We start from the raw sequence: 18,162 nt of genomic DNA, 5'->3' as shown, positions 1-18,162 counted from the left end.
TTTAGTTTAAAAAAAAATATTTTACTTTCAGTAACGATATAATTTATTTTTAAAAGTAAATTAATCCACCTTTCTTTAATTATGTGATGGTTCTGGCAAAGAGAAGCAGCAGGTACAGTTGGTGAAGTATTTTCATTTGAGCTGAATTTCACACAGTTCCATGCAGATACAATGCCAGAAACTTCTTGAATGTGTCTGGCTGAAAGCCATGAATTCCAACGGGCTTCTGCAGAGAAAAAGACACGGATGCTCAGTTTGCAGTGAAGTGATTAATGTAGACAAACAACGGCTTTAAACATGCTTGAATAAGACTTTCAGGTGTGGTAGCTTCTAAATTGTGCTCTCTTCCCTGGAGGGGTTTGTGGGGGGGTACTTCCACTGGTGTCAATCTCAGAGAGCAGAATCCCTCTGACCATCAGTGAGATGCCCTCCCAGTATAACCAGTGCTGACAGCCCCGTGCTCTGTTTACAGCAAGGCTGACAGCAGCATGTAAGCACTTCCTTCATCAGGGCCGGTTTTAAACAAGCATATTATGAGACGGTGGATTACAGGGATATCTGTACACAGGAGTTCATATTAAGCTTGTCATGTGGCACATCAGCACTACAAACACTCAGGAACCGTTCCCCTCAGGAACACCTGCTTAGGGAACAACTAGGCCAGTGCCCATGTCAGGTCCCTTCAGCTGGCTTAAAACCTGCTGCAGCTCTGCACCAGCTCTCAAACCCCCTGCCAAGGTGAAAGGGCGGGATTTCCAGGACCATTTCAAAAGGTTTGCTTACCACTACAACCCTCTTCTTGATTTTTGGAACACACTGGGCTGTTTCATACAGTTTCTGATCGGAGTCAATCCACACTAGATTTTTTATGCCATCGTTAGAGACAAGGTCTGTTGTATTTAACTGGAACACCATGAACTGGAAGAGCTGGCCATCTGTGCCAATGCTTTGCACCACTATTGGCTGCTCCAAAACCTTGGGATCATTCTAGGAAAAGAAGAGGGGGTGGGGGAGAATGTTTTAAAAGCCAGTTACTACAGAAATTGTATGAGTACTTGCTGATTCTGCATCTTAGAGTTGGTTTAAAGCCAAGATTTTAATAAATGTATTGTTACCTTGCCCAGAAAATTACTCTAGTCAAACAAGTTTTGAATGTAGATTTTGTATTTTAATTAAAATTCCTCCTTCAGCCAGCAATGAAGTGTCAATTTAAATACTGAGCTGTGGGATGGGTCAGAGTTTTACAGCTGAACTTACTCCCTGGTTCCTGCCCATTACCACCCCAGTGCGTGTTACATCACGAACACACTTGTTGCTGAGCGGAGGATTTCTGGATCAGGAGACATCAGTAACCTGAAGGTTGGGGTTAGATCTTTGGATGGGGAAGTTTGGATGTGAGAAGTACTGTAGCATGCCACGGCAAGGGAATTTCAGGACTCTCTCCACTTGCTGCAGCACTAGAGGGAGAACAAAGGCCCAGCAGCAGCCTGCCATACATACCCCATACAGCGCCTTGGCCTTGGCCAGCGCGTTGCCAAAAGCAAACATCAGCATTTTAGCACGGAGCTGTTCTGGTCTGAACCTGTCAGGGCAAATGATGGCTGACTCCAGGAAGAACAGAGTGTGAGGATGAGAGTAGGGATAACCATCTCTGAAACCTAAACAGCAGACAGTCATGTCAGAAATCGCTCAGTAGGATACTACACAACCGATGTTTTCTCCCTTTATCTTCAGGAACTGTTAAAGCAATTTGCTGGGGTTTAAGTTCTTCTCCATTGTCCTGCTTAGTCCACACGTCTGGAGTGCTTGCACTGCACTCCTTTACCCAGCTCCTCTGTCCCCTCATTCCCACACATTCCCCCTCTCAGCTGCCTCACAGAAGGACAAGGGCTCTAGGTTAACCCAAACACTGACAATATTATTATCAACAGCTGGATTTACCTGTGTCATTGAGCTCTTTGTACACATTCACCTCCTGAAGATCAATTGTAGGCAAGATGGGATGGAAGGTCTCCAGAACATGTTCTTTGGTGGCTAGGATCTCCTCCTTGGAGGCTACTGGTGGTATTGGGGCCATAGAGTTCATGAGTATTCCATTCAGGCCACGGACCTGAAGGAGAACGGATTCTGGGGAGGGAAATTAGACTACATTCAAACACTGGTGAAATCAGATTAGGGAAAGACGTACATTTCCTTTTACAAGTCTGTTCTGCAAGGCTCACTCTCTCCCCCTCACCTCCAAACCCATCTTAAATAGTAGCCCAGCTGTAGGTTCGTCTTCTAATATACCAATGCTAATTGCTGGTATTAAGTTCTTAACTAAACATACTTAGAAAAACAACAGTACTGTTTTTAGGCACAAAAACACAAACAATCAGGTCTGAGACCCTGGTTCTCTTCTCCCACCATATTGTCAATACTGTCTAACACATAGTAATGTCCTCAGGGAGAATATCCTGCCATCATCCAAGGCTGCCCATGCTGACAGCACTTTTCAAAACGGGAAGAATTACCTGCAGGGTTCCAGAAATTGTTTAACTTGCTCCAAGTCCTCATCCTTAAAGCCAGCAGCATTGTTACCCCTCTTATCTTAAAGAGCTAAATGCTTACACCATGGTAGCAACTAACCTCTTTCCCATGTTGCTGCTATCCTGTAGTTTCTAGCCAACATCCTTTTACTCAGAGCAGGATATTTCTTAGACATTAACCGGCATAAATGTATCAAGTCTTCAAACAGCACTGGGCTTTAAAAGGAGAAAAAAATTGTTATATAAAAATGGGATCATAAGGGCAGGCAAACGTTTCTGGGGCACAAATGATGTAAAATTACCATATGTAAAACATATCACAGCATAACATTTCCAAGCAGTTAACAGAGATTGCAGATTAATATCACACACACCAATCCTGTTCCAAGTTGGCAGAGGTAATGCTTACAATTATTATTTTAAAAACTGATATTCTGCATCAGCTAGAAGTAGATCTCAAGGTGAAATAGAGACCTTGGCTTGAAAGCAGCTTTAATGTAGCAGAGCGTTTATGTCAGTGCTACTGTCAACATCAAAATTGTGTTTTATTGGTCGTTTTGGTTGTTGCTTTGTTTTAAAGATGACAACTTCACACAGCAAGGGAGTCTCTCAACAGTAGATCTGTGTTTGAATTTTCCTTGTAGTGTTAAAAACTTTCCCTACTGCTGCAGACTCACCAGAAACGTTCCCTCTTGGGAGCAACCTCTCTGGTGTCCCAGAACCGCGCGTGTGAGATCGCGTCCTTCACCCGCTCCTCATGCTCCTGCAGCCCGTGGGCCGGGTTGTCCAGGATGCTCTGCACGGATAAAGGCAAACCTTCCACCAGCTTCGTCTTGGTGAGCCACTGCGCCTGCCGCACCCCTGCAAACACAACCCAACGCGGTATGTCACAGGTGACAGAGATGATCCAACCCAAACCATTCTGTGATTCTGCACTATGTAACCGAGGCTGCCAGGCAGCTCATGAGGCTGGGCAGGCTCTTCACAGCCCGTGTTCTGTTTACACTCTGTGTGAGGAGAAGCCTTGGCAGGCAGAGCAGGGTGAGTGCTTGTGGAGGGGGCAGCGCTGGGGGCAGAGCGGGTGTGTGGTACCTTCCAGCATTCGGACACCCTGGTGGCAGATGTAGCACCCCCTCTCCTTGTACAGAGGCATCTCCTCGTAGCGCGGCCCCGGCGAGTGCCAGGGGTCGTGCCAGCCGCGGTCCCAGGGCGGGAAGCGCGGCCAGGCCAGGCCGGGCATGTGGTGCTGCCGTCCCGCGCACGTGATGGTGTCCAGCTCCACCTGCTTCCGAACCGGCTGCCGCTCCACCATCCGCGCCAGCACCTCCGGCGGAGGCCCGCGCGTGGTCCAGGGCGTGCGCGGCAGCGGCCCGCGGTGGCGGGGCCGCCCCGCGCGGGTGAGGATGCCGCGGGTGAGGCCCCGCGCCGCCGCCCCCGCCCGCCTCAGCGCCCCCGCCCGCCTCAGCGCCACCGGCCCCGCCGCCATCGCCACTGCCATCCTCCTCCTCCTCCTCCTCCTCCTCCCTCCGCCGCCGCCTCAGCGCCTGCCCGCCGCCATCTTGGAGAGGGACTGTCCCCCATCGCCTCCCCCGCTGATTGACGGCGGCGGCGGCCAATGGCGGGCGGGCGCGCCCCGCCGTAAGGGAGAGTCGGCAAATTGCCTGGCGGATAGAGGGTAGGCGCTGTGTGGGTAACTGGGGAGGCGGGCGGGGAGAGGAGAGGCGGCTCCTCGCCCGCGGGGCGGGGGGGCACTTGAGAGACCGTCCCTGGGTGGGAGGTGCCGGGGCCGCTGTGCCCCCGGGGCGGTGTGTCCGAGCCCCTCGGGGCGGTGTGTCCCAGCCCCCGGGTGCGCACAGTAAGTGCTGGAAACTCTGTAAATCTGCCCAACCCGGAGCCTTGAGGGTTCCGGGTTCACCCACGGCCCCGTCAGGGTTACCCCTCGTTCATAGCCCATTTGTGCTCGGGGTCCCCAGCGGGCGCTGTGGACAGCCGGACCAGTCGCCTTTGGTTCTCTCTTCTCCCTCCATATCCTTAAAATAAGTGTATTCGTGTTGGGGGGGTGAAGGTTAATTAATTGACCTTGACAGTGAAGCTGCTCGAAGCGCTAAATGTTCCCTTGCTTTGGCTTGGTCACCCGTGGCTTCATAATTTCCTGTGGACCCCCTTGCGTTCAAAGGATACGGACAAAAATGCATTGGGAGCAGCCAGTGTGTAAAAATAGCAGGGTCCCTGCGAGGTCTGCAGTGCGATTTTGGCTTGAGGAGTGTTTGATGTGTACAGCTCGCTCGGAAGCACCGGGAGCAAGGGATAAAATCTCCCTTCTTGTGCTTCCTGCCCTTCCCTACGTGTCTACATTTAAAGGCAGACTCAATGCCCATAACCAAAGAGTTTGTTTGCCTGAGACTTTGCCCCGTTTGCCTCAAGTCCCTTGGCTCTAAACCCGACTTTCAGCTCACTGCCCTTCCCCCTCTTCCAAAGCTGCACAACTCAGGCCACATCTGGTGATTGGGTTTGTTACCCATTGTCTTGGTGGTTTGGTTTGTCACCCGTTTTCCTGGACTGAGCTGCAGATTTTTAAGATGTTTCTGTTCCAGGTGACCAAGCTGGTCTTTTGTAGGAAATCACCCTGGCAGAGCAAGCAGGATTAAAGAGCGTGGCTTTGGCTGGGCAGCCAGGCTGGGGAGGTGGGCCTGAGGCTGGACTAGGGGTCTGGGCTGCTGGCTGTGATGTCTGGCATTCCTGCACTGGACAGTGCAGAAGCAGTGAGCACTCAAAAAAAAGTGGGGTGTTTCAGGCACAGATCAGCTCCAGGTTTTCAGTTTTCCCTGAGATACACATGCACAATACTCAGGAGGGATTTTGTCAGTCCTTCTCCAAAAATGCTCGGCTGGTGAGCACGTGCCGCTCTTTGTCGTGCTGGTTTTGGTGCAGGACTTGTGTTTTGCAGGCAATGAGTGACAGTGAGCAGGACTGGCTGGCTCTCAGACCCCGGGAACCTTCTCCATCCCAGTGCTGCGGCGGTGGCTGCAAACCCTGCATCTATGATGTGTACCAGAAGGAGCTTGCACAATGGGAGAGGGCCAAGGCAAAGCAAGACAAAAGCCTTCTCACGGAAAAGAAGGAGCAGGTCAATTTACCTCCATCACATCCTGGAGCCTGTGCTTTGGTGGTACTTGTTAGGGTCTGAGGTTGTGGTGATGGGCGAGGGATGCAGCAGTAGGTTCAAGTGGTGCCTTAAGAGATGGCTGTAAATGCAATTCCCCAAACTCTGCTTCACCCTCCCCCTTGGCTGCTCTCTCCCTGCTGTAATGTGATTTTCCAAGTGTCAGGTTCTCCCTGGTGTCGCATTACAGCCCTGAATCTGCAGCTCTCCTCTCAGAGTTTCCTCAGAGAAGCTCTGTTTTCCCCACCTTTTTCATCTTCTCCTGATTTTTAGGCTCATATTTTGAGGCTGAAAAAAACTGTATTGTGTGTGGTGGAGCAGTTGTCTTCAGAGTGTAATTTGAAGCTTGTCAGTGCCCTTTTACATGAGATTAACTATACTGGGTCAAGCAAAAAAGATCAGCTGAAACAACTGATAATATTTCCTGTTTGCTGTGGCCATCAGTAGGTTGCAAAGTTGCCCCCAGAGCGGTGCTTGGCGCTTTTAGCAGAATTATTTCTGTTTGTTTTTAGACATGGGAAAATGATTGCAGTGAGTCATAATAGGATGACCTTGCTGTAAGGTGTAAAAAAAATATAATTTAAAAAGAAGGTGGTGGTGGTGGGGAAATGCAAGATCCCGAAGTGCACACTGCAGAACATGATAATGAATCAGCAGAGAGCTGGAATTTGCGCTGGGCCCCAGCGTTTAATACATGTCCTGAGTATCTCGGCTGCTAAATTAGCATGCACGTTTGCTTCCAGAGAAGAATGAAATCATAAAAGACACCATCTAACCAAGTAATTATTTATTGTTGTTCTTGCAGAGCAGTAATTCAGTGCTGAATCCAGATACATTCACTGCATTCAGCGTGAGCTCGGTGGAGCAGCTGACAGAGGACACCTACCAGTACAAATTTGAATTACCGGGAAACAGCAGCTTGCAATTGAGTTTAGGACAACATATCGTGTTAAGGTATTGTTCTCTGTGCTAGTTAAACAGTCTGCATTATGTAACCTAATATGTAGGGGTTTGTCAATAGACAAAGGCTTCATAGCAGGCAAATCGTGATTTCTGTACCTCCACAACGACACAGATGAAAAGAGCTCCTGAGCTCGCTGGCTCCGCTAATTCCATGGTAAAAGCCATTCCAAAGCTGTAGTTTTCTTCAGCATTATCCTTGCATCGGTGGGTCAGAAAGAACTAGGTATGATTAAGAAAATCCATTTGCAGAAAGAAAGACTCAAAGAATAGATGTTACAACAGATGATTTACTCTAGCGTGTTGGAATGAAGACAATGAGCTGCACTTTCCCAAGAGGTCTGCACTTCAGCACCCAGGGTGTAATCCCAGTGCCCAGGCATTGCCTGACTGACTTCGAGCAAAACAACCCTCCTGTGTAGTTTATTGCTTGCCGGAAAGGGGCCACTTGGGGAAAGTTTCTGTTTCTCAGCCATCTGTGGTGATCATTGCCGGATAGGAAAAGTCCTGTTACGATGCCATTGATCTGCCTCTGTTGACGTTACTAGTAGGTTAAGAACTGATGTGTGCAGCTGGTTTCTGCTGCCAGCACATGCTCCTCCTTCCAGCCCTCTCTCATCAGGCAGCAGAGAAAAAGGTTTGGTCACTTCAATCAATTCTCATGGTCAGTAGTAAAGAGCAAGGTGGATATATTCTATAAGACTTACAGGAAAATACAGTCTATATTGACAAGACCTCAGGTCAAGGCTGTGCCCTGGTTTTTGTTATTTAATTACCAGATGCTGACTTGACACAGAAAGTGACCCCAGCTCAAAAGGAACATGGAAGTGTTTTCTCTCCCCTTTGCTGCTCTTGCACATTCAGCCATTTCTCACAAAGCAGCTCAAACACCCTTCCAGGGGTGTGTCCCAGAGCTGGATGTGGTACAGTTGGGGCCACCACCGGGAAAACAAAAGGTGCCTTTAAGCCGTTATGTTCCCCCTGGATTTTTACCTGTGGAAGAGAAGTGTTTTGCACCTGTGCACAGGCTGGGCCACTGGGAAGAGGACCTGCTGCCTGCCCTGTCTCCCCAGAGAGCTGCAGGAGTTTGGTAATCCCCAATGGCCCAAGTCACAGTGGGTTCCTCTTTATCTTCTCAGGGGAGTGGTGAATGGTTTGGAGGTCCAGCAAGCCTATACTCCAATCAGCCCTGGGAATGCAGAAGGTTATTTTGAAGTTCTAATTAAAGTAAGTAAGCCTGGACAATACGGAGTAGAGTCTAAGGTGCTGGGGACTGTGTTTTCTTTAGGAACCAAGCACGCTGGCAGCACTTGGAGTGAGACTCTCAAATCCCTCATGGACTGTTTCTGTGTTGTTTTGAAATGGTTGTGCTTTGTTGATAAAAATTGCAGTTTTTCCCACAAAACTGAAAGCAGAGAAAGGTGACACACAAACAAGGGCTTTGCAGCAGAAGCCCTGTTTAAGCACTTGGGAGAACCTCTTGGGTGCCCAGCAGTCAACAAGGTGGAAAGAGGTGCCCATTCCGCTTCTCTCATATAATTTTGCCTTTTCAGTCTGTCTTTGAAATCACACCCAGTTGTCAGCCCAGTTGAACCACTGACTTTGGAAAGCGTTTGCCCAGCCCTTATCCTTCCCACTGTATTTGACTCCAAGAACACCCCACAGAAAAAAATGTCATTTTGGTTAAAAATGTAGACAGACAGTGGAAGAGGGAGCAGCTGGTGTGTGGGCAGGGCTCTGGAGCTGCAGTGTGAGAGGGTCTCCATGGGCAGAAAGGTGTCCCATGGACACAGGCTGCATCTATCAGGGTGGATGGGATGGCAGAGCCCTGACTGGGACAAGTGTCCTGGCCCTTCTGGAGGTTACTGCAAAGTGTTGCTTGAGTTCAAAATTATTTTATAGGAAGTTTGAATAAAGCCTGCAGGGCCCTCATATATTACTACTTTGTGTGGCAAATATCAACTGGAAGAACATTTTTCCAATACTGCATTTGTATGTCACTAGTGATTCCTCAGGGCGGACACAGACTTCAGTACAGGTGTGAAATTCAGCGAGCTGGGTATCCCAGGTGGCTTGCAGAGGATGACCACAGGCCCTCTGCCTGTCTTCCAGGATTTCATGGTTTTGGGGTTTATTATGCATTGTACATTGAAATACAAACCCTGGTCTTTAGAGAAGTGAACAGCTTCTGTAGGACACCTGTGGGAGGGTCATTTCCCCATTCTTGTGGCAATTGGTGAGTGGCAGGGGAGAGAAGTATTACATTTGAGTTGCATTAATAGGATACGTTCACAGGATGACTGTGAAATTTCATGTATAGCGGCTCATTACTCACAGGTTTTGCATTTCAATAATAATAGTAATGATTGTAATGATACCTTTCCTTTATATAGAACCTTTCATCCCAAAAGGAGCTATAGTTATTCTCGGGCAGTGACAAAAGAGGTTGGTAACACCCAGTGTAAAGCAGCCATTTTTATAACTCACTCCGTAGGTTGTGGTATATTTCACACTATTCAGGCAATTTTGGAAAGTACTATATTATTATTATTATTACTATGCAATCCAAGCACTGTTCAAACACTTCTCTCTCCTGTTATTATAGCATTGCATTTGTGATACTACAGTTAAGAGTGAGGGAGTTGCCATTTACAGAGCATAACCCTCTTTTTGAGTGATTTTATAATGTTAGGGTTTCTCTCCATGTAAAACTGGGTGTAGAAGTTTTCCCCCAGGAGATAATTATTTTTTTTCTTTTTATTTAGAAAAATTGGGTTTTAAACCCACTCAATCACTTCTCACTTCAATTTTTTTGGAAATAATTTTGGTGAAAGGAGGATTGTTTTAGTTTCCATTACCCTGGTCCTTTGGGAATAGGCAGTAAGTGGGACTGACTTTTCTACCCTTGCCTTGAGTTTCCATATGTATTTGAAGAAGGGAGGTATAAAACATGCTCCTTTGATGCAACTGCACACTCCTTGTGTGAGACTTAGCGCCTGCCCAGAGCCCTCTGAACATAAAATGTTTCTGACAGTAACTCAGAGCCTGGATGTGTGTTTGATTTACCTTTTGACTGTAGCAACTGGTGCTAATAGTTCTTCAGGTTTAAGTGAGGTGTTAGGAGGGGAGGAGCGTCTCTGTTCTTTATTACCTAACACTGCTTGCAAGCACAAGCACATGCTCACTCTTTCTGAGCTGCTTTGTGGTTCACCAATTTTGTTTGCCTGCAGTGCAGCTTGGTGGCCAGCCAAGGCACTGGGGTGTGGAGCTGGGCTTCTCTCCAGTTTGTGTGCAGAAAATACCCCAAAATACACTGCTTTTGTGTAGGCTGGAGTCGTCAAAGGCTTATATCAAGTCCATCTTTGACCTTTGGTTGTGTTGCCCTTCCCCAGGTTTATCTGTGGCATCACCTCTGCACCAGACCGCTTGTGAGCCGCAGCTGTTGGGCTTTCCTGCTCTTGCTGTTTGGACCAGTCCTTGTTTTCTCCGGCCACATCCCGGACCATGGCCGCTCTTTTTGCTCACATTTGTTCTATTTAATCATAAAGTGGTCATACATACAGGGCATGGATGTACATATGGCAAATAGCAACAAGTTTCCTTGGATGAGCCCTTTATTTTCCAGCCTCTCCTCCCTCCTCTGTTTCTAGCAAGCACCGACCCTTTCTCATCAGTCGGGATTGAGATCAGCATTCCTGCAGGCAACAGCCTGGATAATATTGTTTGTGCCTGGTAGAAAGTAAGGCAGGTTTTTTTTGCTAATATTTTTCTTCCATGAGGCCAGCATTAACATATTCTTTTGAAAATGTGGAGGCATCCCTTAGCATCCAGATGATCTGTTCTGAAAACGAGGGGTTTACAAATTAGAAACCTGGCTTTGGGTCACTAATTATATCAGCACAGCATCTGAGAGACTGAAATAAAGCAAGAGCTATGCAGTGTTTATATAACTAACAGTACCCAGAGGGCATTTCCAGACCCCAAACCCTGGGATTTGGAGAACACTTGAAGGCCTGGACTGTGCTTTGCATTCAAGACACTCTTCTCTGTGTGCTTTGTAAGCAAGAACTCTGATAAGCTTTTTCCAGTTTTGGGAAATTCAGACTGCATGAGAGGGGGTTTGTGTTTACATTATAGTCAGGCTGGAGTGGATCCAATATGATTTAATTTAAATGTCTTTGTTTTGGGTATAACTCTGACTTATTTTTTAAACAGAAAAATCTTTCTTTTTAAACACACAAAATGTTTTTTTGTCCCCTTTTTGTTTAAATGTAGATAACTTTATAATTGACTTTAAGCTGGGAAACTTTCCAACTGAGTATAATTATTCTTTTCTTTTGTGCAATGTTTTTTATTAGTGCTATGAAGCTGGGCTGATGTCACAATACATAAAAACATGGAAAAAAGGAGACATGGTCTTTTGGCGTGGACCGTTTGGAGGGTTCCCATATAAACCTAATAAGGTTAGTTCCCTAAGAGACATAGGATGCTTCACCTTGTGGCAGCCAGCTTTGTTCAGTACTCTAAAGGGAAGACATCAATTTGATTGCTGTTTTCATTATTATTTTAGGGACTTCCTGGGTTACTGTACAGTGCTACAGCATTAGCAGTCAGTTGGAGCATGTACACCTTATTGAACTGCAGAATATTTAAGGAGGAAGAGGAGAGGGAGGTAGATGGGAGGCTGGAAATATTAGCAAGGCTCTGTGTTCATCATTTGCATTAGAAGTTCCTGACGTGCTTGACAAGGGAACTTACTTTCCACCAGCAATGACTGTGGATCTGTTTTTGCCTGGTTTGACCCACATCGCTGTTTTGTCACTGAGCAAGAGAGAAGGGAAGGGTTAATCTTCTTCTCTCTTGGTGAGCAAAGGGGAGGTGTTAATCTTCTTCTCTCTCTCGGGTATTCCCTGAACTGCAGCAGCTCCAGTGAGGTGTCAGGTCACTCAGCCACTCCACAACCCTGATCCACCTGCCGATACCAGGCTGGCTGCAAGAAAGGCAGATCCTGTTTCAGGGGAGACTTCTCACACATACTAATGTGGTTACTTAATTCTGACCTTTCAAATGAGGAGCAAAACTGAAACACTGGTTATTAAGATCCCCAAGCCTTCTGGTTTTTTGCTCCCTCCCTGCCCTCTCCCCCACCCCAACAAAAGTAAGGCTGTAAAATCTGAGTAGCTGAGCTCTATGCATATCAATTGTGTCCTGCTTCCTGAAATACTCTCCTTGCTGGTTTAGGTCACTGTTCCCTTCTCTTTTTAAAAGCTTCAAGATAATCATTTGGGACAGAACATAGCAATCTTGCCTAGAAGTGGTCTTCTGTGCAGGACCAGGAGTTGGACTTCGATGATCCTTCCAACTCAGCATATTCTGTGATGCCGTGGTGTGTGATCTGTGTACATGCAGTTTGCAAAGCACCTGAGCAATCTTAAAACAACTGCTGTGAAAAACTGTTTATTATTTAGGAATTATAACACAGATTCTGAGTATTAGTTTTATAGTAAAATTTTTGTTTATCTCTATTTGCTGCCAGTAGACAGGACTCCAATTCAGGCAGATCAGATCAATTCACAATAAATGCAAGTCAAAACAGAGCACAAGCAGCCTCTGAGGGGTTTAGGTCCCAGTTCTAGCACTGGTGCACACTGGCTGGCAGCTGGGAAAGTGCTGGGAACCTTCTGTCCTGCTATACACAACACCTTACTGCTTGAACATCCCTATTCCAAGTAGAGTGAATGTTCCCCCTTGGAGATGGGAAGCTCATGTGCTGCTGGTAGCCTCTGAGAAAATTGAGATAATGCACCAGGAAGACATGGGATCAGGATGGAGAAGGACCTATTTCTTCCAGAGGTCCTCAGGATTGTATTTTGCAGCATCCAAGACAAACACGGGGGGCATTTCAGTGGAGAGAACACACAGTGGGTCAGCAGAGTGTACTGCAGAATTGAAACTGAAACAGAAGTTGTTTGAAATCAAGGCTAGAGTCAGGATAAATTATTATATTTGGGTAAATCAGCTTCACTAAATTTGAGATATAAACCCTGAAGTGCTATCTGTAATCCTTTGCAGAAAAATACATTCTGAGATTTGAATTTACCAGTGCATGTCTTTCTGATGTGTTGTCTCTCAAGGGACCCTTACCAGTGTGGCAGCAGGAGGACCTGACCATACGCACATTGATTTCCAGCCACCACAGCTCATTCCAAATTCTCTGTTCTGTTGTTAGTATGGAGAACTCCTCATGCTGGCTTCTGGCACCGGCCTTGCACCAATGCTTCCCATCCTCCAGTCCATAAAGATAATGAAGAGGATGAAACCTTTGTAACTCTTGTTGGCTGCCTTCCCTACTTTTGACAAAATTTATTTGAAACCTCTTCTGCAGGATTTGGCTCGATACTGGAACGTCAGAATATTTTATATCCTAAGCCAGGTAAATAAATGGGCATGAAGCACGTTCCTATGAGGGTTCCTGTGTGCTGGGTGAGCCTCTACCTCCTCCACTTCTCTTGGAGCATGATCTTAATTCTTTCTAAGTCATCCAGGCTACTTTGTGATCTGGTGGCTGCTGTGGTTAAACCTGCTACGTGTATTTGCAGTGTTACTAGTCTGGAGAATTCAGGGAGGTGGCCATCAGCTTTGTCCCTCTCTTGGGAGCTATTCTGTTGTTTTGCTGTTTTATAGTCACTGTTGATTATTCCTCCCACTTCAAACAGTTTGTTGCTGCACCTTAACAGCAGATAAACTATTTTTTTCTTTCCTAATACCAGTGCCTAATCTGTCTTATCCTCCATCATGCTTATGGCTAGAGCTCTCTTTTTCTGGTATGCTACCACCAACTTCCCAGCAATTATTTTTTTCTTGCTGACCCATTTTTAAACTTCTAAAAGTTGTTTACCCCTCTGTAAAATTACTTTTCTGCCACATTCAGGGAGATGAGGGCATACCTCTCAGTGGTCTTACATTTGAGCAGTCTTTTCATTTCCATTTGGTCCCAAAGTTGCTTGTGTTCTGCATGGATTTGATGGTTAAAAATTATTCTGTCAGAAATAAGGATTCATTGCAGGGAGGATATAGAAAGAATTATTTATGATAAGGAATGAATACCAGTGCATTTTTAGTTTCTCGGATGAATCATTTTTTGTATCTCTACACGGGAACTGCCTCTTACATTCTGTTCGCATGTGGCCTTGGCAAGTTGAGATTTGTTAGAGGGAAAAGTACTGGTGACTTGGGCACCCCCTCAGCTGCTCTGTAGGAGCATAACCGTAATTGTCTCTGGTGACACGGCTTAAATACCCTTTTCAGGGTATTTAAACTCTTGAGTGCTGTCTCGAGCATGTGGAGGTCTTGAAATTCAATCAGCAAAGGGCAAGAAACCCACCTGACCCCTGTCAACACTGTCTGCACTGTGTATGCATCTCTCCCTTTCTCCTCTTCTCTTAGCAGGCTTGTGGTAGTCCAAGACTGGCTCGGGCATCCTCCCTGTTGGGATTATATATCTGTCTGTGTCTGTATTTCACTCTGCTGCCTGTCACCACCACATCTGAGCACCTCCTGATTAATAGCAGTGGGGGAGTCCCCACTGGCTCTAATTGCCACGGGACTAAACACTTCTCATGGGATCAGAGCTGTGTTTGGAGCAGAGCTAGATTCTTTCAGTTTTGGTCAAGGGGGATGGGACTGAAAGAGGCTTGGGAATGGGAGAGGCAATAGAGAGAAACAGACTTGGGATCTAGGATTTGGGAATAAGAAAGGTGCACTGGGAGGTGGTTCTCTAGGGAGAAGGTTCTGTAGCATTTATTAGTGATAGTTACAGTCTGGTTTTGTTCAGTCCCCCCTGAGCAAGTGGCCAGGTCCCATGGCAGGGAGAGATTTTCATCTGGGCTTTAGAAGATGAATGCAGCTCTCAGGAAGGGTCAGTGTCACAAGGGTGAAAGCATCCTATGCAGTACTCTGAGGGGAGGAGAGAGATTTGGCTGTAAGCAATCAACTGTCCTTTTTAACATGACACACTGCCACCCTTTTGCCTTTTCAGGAAACTTCACTGGAAAAACTTCCTTGGAGCTATCAAGAAAACACATATACTGGTCGTCTCAAAGAAGACTTGATGAAGACAATAATAAATTCCTGTCGAAGAAGGCCATTTGTATTAATCTGTGGCTCTTCTGCATTCAATGAAGATATGACTAGATACTTGAAAGCTGCAGGAATTGAAGAAAATTCCTGTTTTGTCTTTTAGCTGGATATTCCTGACCTGAGGAACCTTAGGCCGAGCCTTGGACGTCCTTGTTTCTCTGCAGACATTGCACAAAATGGGTCAGCTCAGTAGACTGAGTTCCTTGGACGTACACCTTCGTAGGTCTTTTGATCAACTATTTGTCTCCAGTATGAGTCTCACTATGGAGTGTTTTAAGAACTGTGTGCCATTCCAGAGTGGCTGCTACAAGGTGTGCCACCCACACCTCAGGGAACAGTGTGGTATTTTAATGGAAGTCTTCAAGCGCAATTTTAAGAGAGAGATCTCCTGAGGGGGTACTAAAAACCATCTACATGCAGGTCTGCTCTAAAATGGGGACCAGGGACTTGCTTTGCAATCCATGTTATTCTGCAGTGGTATTGTGCCCTCTTAGATGTCCAGAGGAGAGATTTAATCCTCAGGGAGAAGACTGCCTGGCCAAGGGAACAGCAGAGCACTGGCCTGGCAGTCTGGAGTCTGTGGGCTTCATTTTGGTTCTGTCATGTGCTGGGTGATGTCAGGCAAGTCACTTCAACCTCTCTGTGCCTCAGTTGCCCCATTATACACTAATACAGAGAAGGTGGCACTGATCTTCTCTGAAAACAACCTTTCCAACCATATATGGAAAAACTGTCCATAAGGATGGATAGTGATGCCTAGTGAGGACTTAGCAGGCTGAGCTCCTGCCCTGACACAGCCTGCATTACCTGCCCTGTCCTTAACCCTTGAAATGCTGCCTGGGAAGACAAAGAGTATGTCCTAAAACTGAGAGAACATAGCTGGGTTGTGGCTGCTATCTGTCAAGGAGGATGGGTGTTTGCTTTCCATGTCCCCTAAGTGTTGTATCATAGCCCTGGCTCATTAAATTGAACCTCTTTTCAAATAAACAGCTGTTTGTTTTTGTCACAGGACTCTCACAGGTGCCCAAGGGGGTTCTCTAAGCACACAGGAACACCCCTTGAGGAGTGAAAGCTTCAGGGGCTCTGCTGGGGTGCTCCCCTGTGGTGTAGAGAGCAGAGCCAAGGAGCTGCCTGGGGGATGGCAGCCTGGCACAGCCCCCAGCCTGGGCACCTGGTCCCCCTCTCCTCTTTTCAGTCCAAAATACTTCTGCTTTTCCTGCAAGGTATCTGCTGTCCACTCTTTTACCTTCTTAGACCACTGCGTTTACTATTAACACCTGGAAATACCACCTTCCTGCACACCTTTGTGTTTTTCTGTTCATTCCCAGTCCTTGCCATGTTGTGGTTGTGCCAGGTGATGTTGCATTATCATTCATGCCTCATTTTGTACCTGTGTCTAATACTACACCTTACACGAAGGAGCTGTGTTTGTTACACAAACTAAGCAGCGTGCACTGAAGTGGTGGCTCTGATTCACACATTGGGAGGGAACGTAAGTTACTCTTGCATTGCAGAGGTTTGTCTCCAGTTACCAAATGCCTGGAATTAATCAAGTGTAGCTGCAGCTTTTATGTTAACTTCCTTGGAGGAAGGGCTGAGCCAGAGAAGTTGTCCATGGTCGGTCCAAGACAAGCTCTCAGCTCCAATCCAAGCTGTGCTTCAGCCACTGTAAGTTACTGCATAGTGGAGATGCCTCTGCACAGCATGGGGCTGATAAAATAAGGAGATGCTTTCTCCAGTCGATTTCCCTACTTCGGGCTTGGCTAGGAAAATGGAAAAAATATTTTTGTCAGATATTAAGTATTCAAAAACCTTGCTTATATGCTTCTTGCTTTAAATGTTTTATCTTTTTGTGATTTTGCTAAAAATCCACCCAGCCTTTTTTGCAAAGGCCCAAGGTAAAACTTGACGCTCGCTTTGGAAAAGCGACGTCTTTCTGCGAGAAAGCTGGGACTGTTCCTTTAAACACAACCCCAATATGTCTGGGTATTTCAGCACATATGGGCCACGATGGTTAAACCCTCCCCAGCTGGTCCGGCCGTTCTGCCGCGCCGCTCCCGTCTTTGTTCGTGGCTCCAAGGGAGGGTGGTGAGAGACGGAGCAAGCTGTGAGTGCTGCGGGATGCGATCCTGCAACGGCGGCTGCGGCCGAGCGGGAGGAGGTGCTGCCTGTGCCGGAGGGGACAAGGGTCTTTGCGAGACATTCTCCATGGGGGACATGATGTCCTTGGAAGTAGGGACTTGAAGGAGCCTTTACACTGTCCCTAGGCACTTTTTTCTCTATTTTCTGCCCTTCTCTCCCTTCCCCCTCCTGCCTTTTGTTGTTTCTCAGGCTGGGAGTCCCCTGTCCCAACCATCCCCCATAGGGACAGCCCCTTTCAGAGCTTGGCATGGACCCCTGCAAAGCCAGGGACACAGAGTGGAAAGGCTGTTGGGCAGGATTTTCCCTGCCAAGGGAAGATGACTGGTTTCCTTTCCTTTGGAGGCCTGGAATCATCCCCTGGTGGCAGTTTCATGGGGAAAGTGTTGATCTGTGACTGGGGGATCTGTGGAGCTTAAGGTGCATGAGCTGCCTGCAGTGGTGGGTGGCCGATGCATGGCCAGGGCAGGGGCTCACATCCTGCCTCTCCTGCCAGGCAGGGGGATGCTGGTGGGATGCCCCTGGTCTTTGGTTGCGCTCCAGAAAGCCCCTGCTGCCCATGCAGTGCTGTGCTGGGAAGAGGGGCTTAACTTTGCTTCCTTTCTTCTTCCTCATGTGCAGCCTAAATACCCTCTTAATTTCATCTCATTATTTCCTGCCTAAATAATTCCTGTTTCTCCTGGGGACCATTTTTAAACCTTTGATCTTCTCTGAAGTCTCACAGTCCTGATCACATCCTTTCTGTTTAAATGAATCAAATGCCTTTTTGACTCATGATTTATAAATTTGCCCACAGAGGAACAAAGGCAGCCCCAACATGGCACACCTTGAAATCACCCACCGTGTCTCTGGTTGAGCAAAGTACCCTGGGCTGACCCGGAGCACCTCCAGCCTGACCTCCAGTCCTGGCTCCTCTGTTTCCCTGCTGCCTCTCACTCTCCCCCTGCCTCCCACTCCTGCAGCTGACAAGCAAGTTGCCTGGGCTCAGGCCCAGCCTGGGAATGGCCATCTCCAGGTCAGGAGAAGGGTGAATGTGCCGGTGGTTGATGGATGCCGTCCCCTGGGAGGGGGAGCACAGCTGCTCTGCTGCACAGCCCTGACCCCTCATTGTCACCAATTTTCAGTGATACCATTTCCTGGGGTTATGGCCAGCTGGAGGGATGGAGAGAAGTAGCTCTGTAGGTACTGCTGTCCCGGATGCTGGCTTCGTGCTGGGATGTGCTGCGGTGCTGA

At 47.3% G+C, this 18,162-nt stretch overlaps 2 protein-coding genes across 2 annotated transcripts; one reads left to right on the top strand and one right to left on the bottom strand.

The window, feature by feature from the left end:
* On the bottom strand, positions 1-4,029 carry MRPL37 (mitochondrial ribosomal protein L37). Its single transcript, XM_032696849.1, has 7 exons — positions 3,621-4,029; positions 3,206-3,389; positions 2,629-2,744; positions 1,942-2,127; positions 1,501-1,658; positions 784-987; positions 1-226 (listed from the first exon to the last, which is right to left on the bottom strand). The coding sequence occupies exons 1-7, from the start codon at positions 4,024-4,026 to the stop codon at positions 149-151; spliced, it is 1,332 nt and encodes a 443-aa protein (XP_032552740.1). The 5' UTR covers positions 4,027-4,029; the 3' UTR covers positions 1-148.
* Positions 3,912-15,777, top strand: LOC116791132 (NADH-cytochrome b5 reductase-like). Its single transcript, XM_032696850.1, is given in 9 exon segments — positions 3,912-3,940; positions 5,476-5,697; positions 6,497-6,645; positions 7,791-7,878; positions 11,010-11,114; positions 12,881-12,947; positions 12,950-12,993; positions 12,995-13,084; positions 14,690-15,777. Coding segments are annotated over 9 exon segments (978 nt in total). The 5' UTR covers positions 3,912-3,931; the 3' UTR covers positions 14,894-15,777.
* Positions 15,778-18,162: the final 2,385 nt, after the last annotated feature.

The sequence above is a fragment of the Chiroxiphia lanceolata genome, chromosome 9, assembly GCF_009829145.1.
Source record: "Chiroxiphia lanceolata isolate bChiLan1 chromosome 9, bChiLan1.pri, whole genome shotgun sequence".
NCBI classification, from domain to species: domain Eukaryota; kingdom Metazoa; phylum Chordata; class Aves; order Passeriformes; family Pipridae; genus Chiroxiphia; species Chiroxiphia lanceolata.
This window is presented reverse-complemented; position numbering and strand designations above follow the sequence as displayed.

What these genes read in the sequence shown, in the direction of transcription:
- MRPL37 (XM_032696849.1), bottom strand. Translation starts at nt 4,026, where the DNA reads ATGGCAGTGGCGATGGCGGCGGGGCCGGTGGCGCTGAGGCGGGCGGGG. An exon ending in AGGCCAAGGCGCTGTATGGG is followed by an intron (nt 988 to 1,500) that starts GTATGTATGGCA and finishes TTCTTTTCCTAG; the next exon opens with AATGATCCCAAGGTTTTGGA. An exon ending in TCAAGAAGAGGGTTGTAGTG is followed by an intron (nt 227 to 783) that starts GTAAGCAAACCT and finishes TTTTCTCTGCAG; the next exon opens with AAGCCCGTTGGAATTCATGG.